Source organism: Hyperoodon ampullatus, assembly GCF_949752795.1.
Source record: "Hyperoodon ampullatus genome assembly, chromosome: 2".
Lineage (NCBI taxonomy): Eukaryota > Metazoa > Chordata > Mammalia > Artiodactyla > Ziphiidae > Hyperoodon > Hyperoodon ampullatus.
This window is the reverse complement of record NC_136915.1, coordinates 175,194,174-175,208,532: the sequence shown is the minus strand read 5'-3', so window position 1 is coordinate 175,208,532 and position 14,359 is coordinate 175,194,174. Positions and strand designations below refer to the sequence as shown.

Sequence of the window (14,359 nt, the reverse complement as noted above, 5' to 3'; positions counted from 1 at the left end):
CAGAGAGTGGATGCTGAGCTTTACAAAGCTCTGTGCAGCTGGGAGACTACAGTGTTCGTGGCCAAAGGCCAGCAAACGGCCCTGCTGTACCTGGGGGTTAGGGATGTCCACCCACCCCTACTCTGGCTTTTCTTTAACGATACCTGAGAGTCCATATAAATGCAACTGGTCTTTCACAGAAGTAGATGCAGCCACTGAGTAGCAAAATGACAGGATTCTAACCATATGGAAGGCAGAGAGAGGGGCTGAGAGGCAGCTGGGGAATGGCAGATTGTTGCTGTAAACGTAAGAGGAATTTCAGATTCTTCCCTGAAACCTGGGTACAAGAATTGCTTGGAAAACTCAGTAGATGGGCCCTTTTTAATTGTATTTCATAGCCTTAAAACTGTGCTCCCTGGGAAAGAAGATAAATCACTAAGTGTAGGGATGGGTGTGTGCATGTGTGTGTGTACACACATAACTAAAGAAGTGAAATCTGCTTTAGCAATCATTTGACAAGGAGGAAGGCTTTTGTTTTTGGCAAAAGGTATATATATATATATATATATATATATATATATATATATATATATGCATATATGTAATTTTATACACCCAAAGCACGAGCAGATTAAAGTAGTCAAGAATTCAAGAGTAGACAACAAATTGGCTGAACAAAGATAGCACCAAATACCAACACATCTAGACTATGCCAGAAATGCCTCTTCACTTATTTTTACTTTCTACTGAGAAGAGAAATGAGTTCCTGCTGCCATATACATTCTTTGAATGTCCTGCACGAAAACAAACAAAGGATAACTTCAGACAACAACATCACATCTGTTCCATGATCTTTCAATGATCCCTTTCAATGATCATTATGTTTTCTGTTTCTCTAGAACCCATTCCCCATCTTTCCAAATCATTCTCAAGAAGCTTCTGAAGGTAACTGCTTCATATTTAAGAATGGGGATAAGCCCAGTAGAATGATCATTATCTTGGGAAAATACCTCCCAAACTACTACCCTTGGCAGTGTTTCTCCCCCAAAGTTCTACTATTGGAAGCTAATCATACTTGGGACTGCTCTCTCACTACTGGTAAGACCATTTCAGATTACTGGAGTATAATCCACTGGGTTAATGTTACACCTCCCAGTGAGCCCAGCGGCCAAGACAAGCCCTTCTCTTATCTGCCCTGTTGGGGGGCTGCAGGGTATGACTCATCGTAGTGGAGCCCAGACTTCAGGTATGGTTATATTTTGATCCTAAAAGCATCTTTTAAAAAATAAGCACCTACAGGCAGCAGAAACTTAGTTGTCAAAGCTATAAACTAATGGCTTAGTGTGGAGTCCTGTGAATCTCAGCCTGATCTGCCGCCTCAGGGGAGAAAAGGGAGGCAGGAAGACGCGAGGGGAAAGGAAAGCAGGGGGAGGGAGGGCTGGCCGGTTCCCTCCTCTCCCGAGAACTATCAAGCTTACGGAGCTAGCCAGACTCAAGGTCTGACTCTTGCTATCTGAATGCACAAAAGTATTTTTACATGACAGTTTTCCAAAAGCAAAGGATTTAGAAGGTTAGAATTGTGCAGTAATTTATGCCCATCCAAAGTAAAACACAGTCAAATCTGAGCAAGCACCAAGTTCAAATGTCAAAACTGTTATTATTTTAAAATTCTCTGTTGTAACATTTTATAATATAATCCCCAAACAGGATCCTTTCTTCCCTCACTGAACCTCAGTAACCTGTTCCAGAGAGTGGCATCAGTGGAAACAGTATAGCTCCTTGTGGCTTGAGGTGGGAAGGCCGGCACAGCTGCTGCTGAAGAGAAAGATGTGAAATTGGGGCCAGGGGTGCAATGACAGTGCTCAAACTGCAATTCAGACAAGCAACTGCAGGAAAATTCTTCCATTTTAGCTGAATTTTAAAGAAGAGAGCAGAAAATCTGTTTCTATTTCTCAGAGAAATTTAGATTAAAAAGTAAAAGAGGCAGATTCTCTTTACTTCCATGAATTATTTTTATTTCTATCTCTTTCTCTACTCACGTGCTTAACCGGTGAAATGACTCTGGAGACATAAAGTCCTGGTCCTGCATCTCATTTCCTTGTGGTAATTAAAACAGCGGGAATCCAAATGGAAATGTGACTAACAACCCAATACAGCAACTGAGGGAGGAAAAGCTTAAGCAGTCAAGATAGCCATGCTGGGCTGACTTCCTGACCGCGCCTGGGCTGAGCACGTCCATTTCCCACTGGGTGCGGGAAACAGTATTTGGTTAAGGCTGGTCAAGTCCTTGCGTTTGAGGTTTTACATTATTTGGTAACTAAACCCCCTTTCCCAGGCTTATCTGAGGAAGCTCACACCCCCCTCAAAACAGACCCCTCCCTGAGAAGCTGGCTCAGCTGGGGGCCAGACGCCTCGCTGCCACTCAGGGAGTAAGGGGATTAGCCAAGGAGAAAAAGCACTTTTACGAACCCTTTTATGGACCTTCAGAAACTACGACATTCCTTGTGTCCTTTCAGGTGGGAGGGATCCAGAAGGTGACAATACTGCATTTCTACAGTCATCAGCAGAAGATACCAAAATATAGTAATAAATGAGAAGTGTGGTTCAAATTCTACTGCTAGAAAAAGAAATGTCTTGGATACAAGTAAATATGCCTTTTAATGATGCTGCTGAAGAGGCTTCAAATGTTAAAAGTCTGGTTTCCAGGTCACACTCCAAACCGATGAAACCAATGCCTTGGAACATTCCCTAAAGCTCCCAGGTGACTGCGACCAGTGTGAGGAATGGCGTGAAGGGGAATTCTCACTCCTCTCACTCTCCTTCTGTAAACGTCAGCTGGAGGCCTTTCTACCCTTTAATTACTTAGGTGGAAAACAGACAAGAAACAACACATTTCTTTAAATTAAATGATCTCTGTCTCATATATGCATCCATCTTTTGCTGAATACAAGATGCTTCTTTTTATTATATACAGTCAGTATTTAACCTCTACATTTGTGTATTTAGTTAAACTCTATTTTGTAGTAAAATATGCATCGTTTTAGTGAACAGGGACTTACTGGCAACGATCAGGTCGACATTCACTGTGGTGCTGAAGGGGCATGGCGTGCCCGGGGCCCACTGGCGAGCCCCACGTGCTGTCTCAGGGCTACAACGAGACTCTACTGTGAAAACAATGGCTGTCTAATCTTATTCTTATCGCTTACATTTGTGTAATCTGCCTACTTAAGCTACCTTTCAGGGGAGGGGTGAAATATTCTGGAAAGCAATGCTAAGTGTATGAAATGAAATCGGTATTACTCTGAGCTGCTCAATGAAAGTCTGCCTTTACGGCTGTTGCTGTTCAGTTGAGGGGGGCGTGGATGCGAGTCCTAGAGGCAGAATTCCTGAGTCCCTGCCTGCTACTGCTGCGGCCCTGGCGCTTCCAGGCAGGGGTGGGGGGAGATGACAGTGAGAGCACAGGGTGAGTGAGGGGAGGGGAGCCCAGAGCGGCCGCTGCTCCGGCGTCTGGTCTGAGAGCAGAGGCCACTCATGGGTCCCAGCTCCCGCGGTCGGTGCTCTCCAGGGAGAGGCTCTTGGTCTTCCGGGGCGACACCGGGCTGGGAGGGCTGCTCAGGTTGGAACTGTTGGAAGCCGTGGAATGCCTCGGAGAATCAGAGTCCTGTGAGGCCCAGAGGAAGACGTCAGGGAGCAGCAGAGGGGCGGGAGGGGCTCAGGCCACCACGGGTCCCCTCCAGCCACCCTGGCCAATGAACTGACGTGACTTTTCTCCTGTTGGTAGAAAGCCCCTTTTCTGAGCTGAGTAAGAGGCACAGAAGATAACAAACGCTCATAGGCCCTTCTGCAGGTCTTTAGAAATGTAGGCCATTTTCGTACAAAAGCTATTAGAAGTCTGAACACCTCCAGGGAAACTGCAGTGTGCAACCCAAGTGACTGGCTCCGCCACCCCCGCTGCAGTGAGTGGCTGATCCCTGTGGCAGCGGAGGCCAGGCTCAAGGTGCTGGACCGGCTTTGGGAAATGCACTCGCCTTTTCTCGTTCAGGACTTCTCCAAATCCCTGTCCCCAGACAGAGGTGCTGCCCACATGGTACTCACCTCTGCGTCGTAGTCCCTCGCCGGGGCGTCACTTCCTTGGTCCAGGCCTCCTGAGGACAGCGAGCCCTCTGACGGGGAGGGCATGGGCTGCCGCTTTGCACTGTAGCTTCCTCCAGAAAATTCTCTCTTTAATGCACTGCCGTTCTGTGCGGATGACCCTACAGCACATCGTTCAGGTGAAACTTTATACTTGCAGAAGGGGACGATCCTCTAGAAAGTGCACAGACTGCTGAGGTGACGAGCCATCCTTCCCGCTGCCCTGGGATCATCCTCCTGCTCACAGCCCTTCACTGATGGACAGTGAGTCCAGCTGCGTTACCCTGACACCCAAGCCCACCTCGGAGCCCAGCCGCCAGGGCTGCTGGGTGAGCGGGCAGCACTCACCAGGCCGCTGGCCTCTGCTCTCACTGGCCGTGCCCAGGCTGCCCTGCTTGCTAGACAATTCCACAGAATCAATCCTTCCAGTCTCCACCCACGTGCTACTGCCTTAGTGAGTTTTCTTTCCTACTCCCTGGAGCACCTACAGCACTTCTTATCACCTCTTTCAGAGCATTTGGATCTTATGTTGTAATTATGTGCCTTGCCATTCTTTTAATAGAAGGACGGTCTTTGCCTCTGCAGGACCCGGTCGGTGCAGGACTGGGTATGCAGCAGGTGCTCAAAACACACGTGCTAAACGATGAAGCAGAACAGAACAGTTCCCAAAGGGAAGACCATGCCACCTGATGATGCATAACTGTCACTTGTAGAGAATTTTCATAAAAAACACAAAGGAACAAAAGAGAAGCATTTTCATTCCACAGGGCAAAAAGCCTGAGATACAAAAATGAGGTGAGTTTCTTTAAAATCACACTCTATTTTGATCTTAGAGTTGGGGTACATCAAAGGAGGACTGGCACCATTCAGAGGAAGAAAAAGGATGACCAAAAAAATCTTAGAAATATTGGGGTACTGTGAGTACCTGTTTAAAACTCTTAGCATTCCCTACTATTCTTTAGTTTTTACTGAAAAATGTTTTAATCTTGCTGAGCTGCACTATTAAGATCACTGGTCAAAAAAGACTGTGACACTGCGTTGAGGTTTTAGCACAACTACGAGGTACAGACTGTGAAGCCTGCCTGCTGAAGCCCTGTCCTTGGTGATCTCCCACAGCTTCCTTCTAGTTTCGGTTTGTTTCCTGAGCCCCTCAGCTGTGTCACCATAATTTACTTATTGCAGAGGTTATCAACACTGGTTGTATGCTGCATATTATATTATGGAGCTTTAAAAATACCAGTGCCTGGGCCCCATCCCAGACCAATAATAACAGAGTTTCTGACTTAACTTTTAAAAGCCCTTCTGATGATTCTAGAATGCATCTCAGGCTGAAAACCACTGATTTAATCTTACTTCCAACACTCCATCCAGTTTCTAAGCCGTCTGTCACCAGACATATACTGATTTTCATCTGTGGATGTGTTTCTTTGGCTATGTAATCTTTACTTTTTTGCTGTGGATCTTATGTCTCCTTAGATTACAACCTAATTGAAGGCATAAATCACTTTTTATGATTTCTCTTTGAATTCCATGCCTAGTTTAGTGCTCAATTTAACAAAAGCTATAATGTAAGTTACTATTTTTAAAATTTTGTCGCTCTGAATAAAAAACCCAAAGTGCCAGAGAGTTCTGCTGCTCTGCTTACTAACCTGTGTGACCTTAAGCAAGTTATTTTATCTAAGTCTCAGTTTTCTTCATTTGTAAATACGAAAATAAATTCTACCTTATGGGATTTTTGTGGGAACTGAGCACTCAATACACGGAGAATGCAACGTAAGACGGAAGGTGTGTGAGGGGGCTGGCTGCCCAGAGCTTAGTACGCACTTACTGGGCTCTTTTCCTCCGTCCTAGTGATCGTTTATAGAATAGAGAACTTAATCCACCTCTATGATGTATACTTTTTCTTTTCTTTTCTTTTTTTTTTTTTTTTTAACTTTGGGAATGTTCCTTTCAGAGAAAAATTACACTCAACCACCCTAACCTTAAAAAATTGAGATGGGCTGTTTTGATTGAACAGCAAAGGGGGACAATCTGAAAACTGTGGTCCCAACTCAGGCAGGGTCTCTTCCAAAGACTTCTAGATGGTGATTCAGGGGGTTGGGCCCCAGATCTCTTGGGGTGACGGTGTCTGACTCTACATGACCTCTAGGAGAGTCTGCAGGCTCCCCAGTGAGCCTGTCACTGACAGGAGCGGGTAGAGTCACAGTGGAAAGCTCTGTGTTCATTTGACTTCAGTCAGGAAGCCATCGCAAGTCTGGCCCTGGAAGAGCCTGTGCTTCTGGTTCTGGAGGTTGACAACATGGAACCCCGTTTCTTCTTGTGTCTCTCTTGGCAGGCTGTCCTTCTGGAAAGTCTTTACGTGAGCTGGGCTACTCTTGAAGCCAGCAAGAAGCACTCTAAATGGCAGATGCCCCTTGGAATTCCTGGGCTGGTCTTCCTCTTAACCTCTATACAAACAGCTTGGTACCAAGAATCTCAAGAAGGCCATGCCTGATTATTGCATTAAAGGTCTTGACAGGGATTTGGAGCTGGCTCCAGTCTGTAGCTTGCATATTGTCAACAATGACAGTGGACCCTCACTTCAGCGCTCCTAAGGAGATGGCCACTCAGCCCTTTGAATCTCTGTATTACAGGTCCTATCCTTACCTGCAATTCCATAAATCCAAAAGCCCTGAAAACCAAAACTTTTTTTGTAAGTTTGATGTAAATTCATGTGGTGGCAGACTTAATCTGAACTGACTGGAGGCTGATTACAGACTTCACTTAAAAAAGAGTACATTTATTTATATATTCATAGTGTGACTAGTCATAAATTTTGCTGTATAAATATTAATATGTTTGTAGGTGCTGTCTTAGATCTTGCTGGGAATGTAATATAATATATGGTAGATTCCCTTCTAAAAAAAAAAAAATCTGAATTCTGAAAACAGGTATCTGGCCCCAAGGGTTTTGGGTAAGGGATTATGAACTTAACTATTAATATTGTGATACTTTCTTTGCATCTCAAGTGTTGATAACTTCTGGTTAGTTATAGTAAATCTACTATCTCACCGAGCTACCATTAGTAAAAAGATAATTCATAAAATGGTTGCCATTTTTCCAATTGGCTAGATATTTTCATTGTAATCAAGGCTACACACTGCTTAGAGATGACTTTGGGAGATGACAGCAAGAAAGTCACAAGATGTGCACTTCAACTTCTGCCTGTTGACTGAAAACTCCTTGAACGTGCTCTGTACGTCTGCAGCCAGTCTCGGCAGCAGGCGCCTGTCCTCGGTTTGCAGGCCTGGGGCGGGGTCCCTCCCATGGTTCCAGGGGTGGTCTGTGTGATCACCAGCACACTGGAGAAGCGATGGCATGTCCCTTCTGAGACCGCTGCTCGGTCTCTCTGTCTCAGGTCACTTGCTCTGTGGGAAGCCAGAGGCCATGCCACCAGGACACTTAGGCCCACGCTGGTGAGGAACAGAGGCCTGCCAACAACCATGTGGGTGAGCTGGGAAGTGGCTTCTCTAGTCCCAGTTGAGCTTGGAGTTGATGGCAGCCCCGGCAGACAGCTTGACTGCAGCCTCCTGAGAGGCCCTGAGCCAGGACTGTCCAGCTAAGCTCCCAGACTCCTGACCCTCAGAAACTGTGAGAGATAACAGATGTTTGCTCTTTTTTTGTTTGTTTTTTTTGCGGTACGCAGGCCTCTCACTGTTGTGGCCTCTCCCGTTGCGGAGCACAGGCTCCGGATGCGCAGGCTCAGCGGCCATGGCTCACGGGCCCAGCCGCTCCGCGCCATGTGGGATCTTCCCGGACCGGGGCACGAACCCGTGTCCCCTGCACTGGCAGGCGGACTCTCAACCACTGCGCCACCAGGGAAGCCCACGTTTGCTCTTTTAAGCTTGTAAATTTTGGGGTAATTTGTTCCACAGCAAGAGAACAAATGGTATTCCAGCACCCTTCACTTCTGTGTTGCCAGAGCCTAAAACCAAGAGCTGGGCACAAGGCGGGTGCTGATACTGGCGTCCTCAGCATGAACAGTGCGTGAAGGAGGACACTCAGTCTGCACCGGGAGGCCTGACTCGAATGTCTCACATTCAAGAATACAAGGCACGAATACGCTTCTGACTGAATGACTCTGAAATGTGAGCTGGAGTTACTACCGTCTGTTCTTCTCAGAGCTCAGCTGCAGGGAAGTGAGGGAGGCTTCGTTAGCGTTACCCGGGGTCCACCCTGGGCCTGCATGTGCTCGGGCGCACTCGCCCCACTCTCTCTGATCGAAGCCAATACCAGGTTACTTCTGAGAAAGTGACAGAAAAGCAGCTGTTGGCCAAGAACAGTCTTGCCCCTGGATAATGGTCCTTGCCTACTTAAAACTCTTCGGAGCTTTCCCACTGTGTTTTCAAAAAAATTTAAAATGTCTTATGTTGGTCCCCAAGTCCCTGCTTGATCTGACCCTTGCCTACCTCTTGAGCTTTGCTCTGTCACTCCCTGCCCACTACCAGGTAGCCACTGTGCCTCCTTTCAGTTAATCAAACATGAGTCAATGTGACTTCACCCCCAGGGCGGGCACGTGACCTTGCTAATTATTCTAAGTGTGTATTCATCCTCAACAGCTACTGCCTGTTACTCTCTATTACTGTCCCCTGTTTATTTCCTTCGGAGCTTTTTAAAAAATTTTTTTTTGCAGTACGCGAGCCTCTCACTGTTGTGGCCTCTCCCGTTACGGAGCACAGGCTCCGGACACGCAGGCTCAGCGGCCATGGCTCACGGGCCCAGCCACTCAGCGCCATGTGGGATCTTCCCGGACCAGGGCACGAACCCGTGTCCCCTGCATCGGCAGGCGGACTCTCAACCACTGCACCACCAGGGAAGCCCTCCTTCGGAGCATTTATCATCACAATTTGTAGTACTGTTTGTCTGTCTCCCACATGGACTGTAACTTCTAAAAGGGTTCTATGACTATTTTCGTAACAGCTGCACTTGTGCCTACTAGGCATTACCCAGCCAGGTCTGAGACACTGGCCACCGATGATACACGGCTGCTACCTTGCTATGGAAATGCTTCCTGCAGCTGGGGCCACTTACTTGCTGACAGGCCACTGCTGGCACTCATGGAGCGACCAGGTTCAGGGCGGGATTTGGTGATAGATGGGATACTGACCGAGCCACTGAATGCTGTCCGACTTTCCTGAGGCCGAGGGTTCTAAAATCAAAAGAGAAAGCAAAATTCTTCATCCAGAGTGAAACTGATTTTCTACAGAGATGTCTATTTTTCACCCTAATTTCAAGAAATAAAGTTGTCTTGACCAGAGTGATACAGAACAAGAAACAGATTATATAATCCCTCCCACCCACAAAGGTACTAAAGCCCTAGCAGAGGTAACCCTCACCCCAACCAAAGATAAGTGCTTATCTCTATACTTACTGAAATACTTACCAACAGATAACAATTTTGTTCTTGTTGTTGTGAGTGCAGTAAGTGAAAGTTACATGGTTAGAAGTGACAGTGAAATGTAGAATTACATGGACCTCTGCAGATAACTGAAACAAAGCTTTTACTACATATGAGATTTTTATTTTCTTAGGATAATTCAAAAGCTGAATAAGCCTATTTAGAAGAAAGTCACTTAAAAGTACATTCTTCTCAAGTACACCTTCTATTGTCCTGATACTGAAAGTGCCATTTGCATGTTCCCATCCCAGTCACCAGGCAGCCTTCCTGCCTCACAGAGAGCAGCACCACGAGTCATAACTATGATGCTTGTTAACAATCACAGCCTGGGTGAAGTCATTTAACTTGGGGATGTTGGTGTGAGAAGTTTCCCATCTAATACTGAATAATTTTGGTGTCCAAGGGAGGAAAATGAGCCATAGAGTGCTTTGAAAGTCACACACACCTAGAGAGGTGGTGCGTAGGACCAGCTGTCTGAACACGGTCTCCTCGATGGCCCTAACCTTTTCAGACCGGAAGGGGTGTCAGGGCTGGTACCTGAGAGAAGGTTATGGCAACACACCTAATGCAGGGCCAAAGCTAGCAAACATCCACTAACATCTCTTGGAAAACATGCACTAATCTATCTTGAAAAACTCCAAATCATACATTTTAAAGAATCACACATATTGAGATTTGGCTGGCTGGCTGGCTCTAAATTCAACTATTGCCATTTTGGTTCATATATCAAATTTGCAAAGTCCATGTAATTCTTACTGTGTTATTTGTTTAAAGCAAACGTTTTACCTTTTTTTCTCTAAGAAAATAAAAAAATTTTAAACAGAAAACAGTGCTAACATTTCAACAGCCACTCATAGGAGCAACCCTGAGAGATGCCGATGACATGCATACAATGCAGCAGAGCCAAGTTCAAGAGAGATGGGGATATCAGTTTAAACCTTTAAATTTTTATTGTTTTTGCTATTAACCTTAAGGTACCTTTGTGTCGTCCTTTTCTATAAAACAAACCTACCCTAGAAAAAATGGTAAAAATTAAGCCTATAAAAATACCAGTGGTTTAGTAACACTGAATGTTGAGGTAATAAAAGAATGATACACAGAAGGTATGTTCTGGGGGAAAAAAAACCCCACACAAAACCCAAACCCGACAGTTTATCATTCATTCAGCTGAAGTTCAACTTCATTATGAAGTACTGTGAAACCTAAGCTGATGGTCCTTTTCCTGCACAAATGTGCTTAAGATTAGGGTAAAACTTCCACCAATCGTAGTGTTTCTATTTATAGAAGACTAACTTAAGCAACATTTCCACCATCTTTTATATCAAAAATTCTTGACTGATTAGTTTATACAATTTCCTCTAGAATCCACTCCCTGAAATCTGTTACCAAGCAAATTGAAGCTTAGTTTATCATAAGTAATCTTATCTTGTGAAATAAGACACTTAAATGACATTATAGTTTAATGTCAATAACAATGACATTTAAAACCTCACAATTTAGAATGCAAACAAAAATATAAAAATAAACTTCTCACCCTACAGGTAGTTTTCTTATTGGAAAATTACTTTACTAAATACACAAATAAAAAATGGATGCTATTTTTTTCTAAGCCAGAGGAAATGCCTTTGCATGATACAATCTAAATATTTTATTATCTGCAAAACAAACTTGAGAAAATGCTCCCTTGAAGTCAGTACATATTTCTTGACAGATGTATGGATATTCAGCTTGAATGGCCACTTGCTCTCCAGCCCACTGCAGAGACACTAGTTACAAAGATGCAAGGCTGCGTGGAAGGACCCAGTGGCAGGTACCACGGTCCTTCAGAATGCAGCACACTCTGTGTTTTTTTCTCTTGTTGATTTACTTCTTTTATCTTGGATCCTGGCTGGAATAAAGGTGCATCAGCAACTCAAAGATTAGTAAGACTACCTTCTTTTGGTAATTTTTCCTGTTATTCACTGGTACTATTATACTTTATAATTTTGAGAATTGTGAGCTTTTCAAGAAGGGGTTTATTGTAGATAAAAGGCCTTTGGACAGGCCCTTCTATAGACTTTAACTTCACTAAATATAAAAAATTTCTCTGAACTGAACTGGTTTTAGAGTAACGAGCAATACAGAATTCAGAAATTCTAGATCCCTTTTTTGTTTGTTTTTAATAGAATAAAGACTTACTCAGGGGTTATTTCTTATGGTATCTGTAATGAAAAATATCATGATGGGATGATGTTTTATTAAAAAATAGAAAAACCTCCAATACTGTTTTAGAAATAAAACTGAAATCTTCCCAAATCCTCATCTTTTTCCTCAAAAGAAGAAAAAAGTAGAACTCCAAGACAGAAGAGGAGGAAGAGGAAGAACAGAAGTTTGGCAACAGAGAAACAGGCCAAAGGGAAACGTTCACAGAATGTATCCCCTTGGCGGTGTTACTTATGAAGCCAGGCAGAGATCCGCACATGGTTAGTACAAGTTAACACCTAACTCAGCTGTTCATACCCTCAGAGTCATAAAGCTTGGTGTACCGGGGACAGAGCGTAGAGACGGGGAATATTCAGGGTTTATGGAATCAGGAGAGAGAAATTTTTCAGCAGAATTAACAGTCATGTGATAGATGTGCTCAAAGTTGATCGGAGAGGAGATCAGACCGGAGTGATGATGAGGGGATGGATAAGGGAAACCCGGCTATCAAAAACAACAGAAAGAAGAAAAAGGTAATGAGGTAATGAAAATGGATTCACTGGATATATGTGACATTTCAGACAACATGCATGTAGAAAAAAATGAAGTAAGTATCTCACATCAAGAATTGAATCCATAACGAAATACTTTTAGGCCTTAGAAAGTTAAATTTTGTAATCCTCTTGCCAGTTACCTAAAGAGCTGATTTGCAAAAAATCATTTGCCTCATAAACTTATTCTCTCTTATTACTATCAAGCTGAGTAGAAACTGGACTTCAGAGATACAAGTAGATTTTCAAAATTTAGTTCAGTATTTTCCTATGTGATAGAATCAAAACATGGCAAAAATCTACCAAAAACATTAGGGATAGAAAAAGCGAAAAATAATTAAAGAAAAGAACAAGTGAACCTACAACCAGCCTCTCACCAAAAGCGTTATGAAACTGTTCCTTTAGAAACTAAAGCCATTTCCTGGTATTTACAGACTTGACATGTGTTTGCTTTTACTGATCTTATCTTCCTGTAACAGAAATAGTAACTGTGGAATATACCAATTATTGGTTTACCTTTAAGTAGCCCAAGCTTATCTCCACTTAGACACCCAAAGAACATGTTTATTTTTAACAAGAGAACAACCTTCTCTTCAATGTTCAGGTGTTTTTTTTAAAAAATGTAATACTAAAGACATAGAAGAAAGTTTTTGAAAACAAGGGCTCTAGTTTTTCATGTTAAAATAACTTGGGAACATTTGGGAACTGTCACTCAGCACCCAGTCACCTTCTCTAATGGGAACTTTCAAAGTTCAGTTTCTGAGAACAACTGTGTTTCAGGAAAACATCCTACCATCTCTTCATTAGAGACAGGCTGAATGACTTCCCGGAGATACGCTGACTGATATTCTCATGAGTTGAGATGAGCTTTCTTCGTTAAAAAAAAAAAATCTGGTAAATTAGGGAAGCTTAAAAGAAAGGCTTCTATATAAGGTGTTTTAAATTTAGAGATGTGAGTGAAACCAGTACTTTCTAAGGTTCTTTTCAAAAAGATAAAACTATTGATATAAATGTAACTTTAAGAAGTAAAATTACTTCATAAAGGCCTAAAAGGTCACTGAGCTTGAAATTTTATTTGTTAACAATTTTAGGAATGGGTAAAAGGTTAGGAGAAATTTTATGTGCTAAAAAAAATAAATCTTTTAGAGATAAAATATTACTCTTGCATTCAACTAGAGACAAATCTATTCTTTATTACAAGTACCCACTTATGAAAAAAGGTAAATGACAAAAAGGACTCAAGGAAACTACTATAGTATGTACTTGTAAGACATATATGCTGTTTTATATTAATTGCTTATATTCTCTTGGCTCACTAAGACACATATGAAAGATTTCCTATATCACATCTGATATAGGAGATAAAAGAAAAAAATGACTCCTTACCCTTACTATCTTTTCCACATTCATGAGGCAAACAACCCTTTTCAGCATCATTTTGGTACAAAGGAAACAGAATAAGCTTCCAAAGACATTCAATAAACTCTCTAAGCTTTTAAGTATTTCAGAGAAAGGCAATACTGATTTGAATAAGTTAAACATAAAAATTTCTGGGGTACATGCTCTTTGCACGAATGACAACATCATAGCTTTGGTATTTGAAAGTGCTTCTTATACATGTTAACGTTAGATGAATTAAATTCATCTTCATTTTTGGAAATAGTCCATTAAAGATAGAAAATTACAGTGGAAAGAACATACTAAAATCTGAGACTATATTAAAATATCACAAGCTTTTTAATACATGTATACACAAACACATATACATACACACACACACACAGGTACAGACATGTATATTATTTGCTTTTCAGACATGCATATTATTGTGTTGTTTACCAGTGTCTACTCCAAGGTAGGTACAGTTCTGGCATGACAGTATATCAAAAAATATTTGTTAAGTGATTAAATGGATGCCTATGAAAAACCCCAGCTTTTATGCTCTTTGCTAGTGAAAGGAAGAAAGTCAGGTGAAAATAAAGAACAGGAGTTCAGACACATAACATCTTTGCTACAATACTACATGTACAGGTGAACAGGCTTCAAAAATTTACACCAACTTCTTATCCTGGATATTCAA

General features: G+C 42.7%; 1 protein-coding gene across 11 annotated transcripts in view; it reads right to left on the bottom strand.

Annotated features, from left to right (window-relative positions):
* Positions 1-3,508: 3,508 nt before the first annotated feature.
* Positions 3,509-14,359, bottom strand: part of CDC42BPA (CDC42 binding protein kinase alpha) — a gene marked incomplete at both ends in the record, with an annotated part of 303,526 nt that continues 292,675 nt past the window's right edge. For 8 of the 11 annotated variants that reach the window (XM_079719575.1, XM_079719576.1, XM_079719577.1 and 5 more), the window contains 3 exons: positions 3,509-3,640; positions 4,075-4,232; positions 9,181-9,298. In XM_079719575.1, coding sequence (XP_079575701.1) covers positions 3,509-3,640; positions 4,075-4,232; positions 9,181-9,298 — 408 coding nt within the window. Of the gene's footprint in view, positions 3,641-4,074; positions 4,233-9,180; positions 9,299-12,046; positions 12,233-14,359 lie in introns of all 11 variants that reach the window. The other 3 variants (XM_079719570.1, XM_079719573.1, XM_079719571.1) reach the window with 1 other exon arrangement.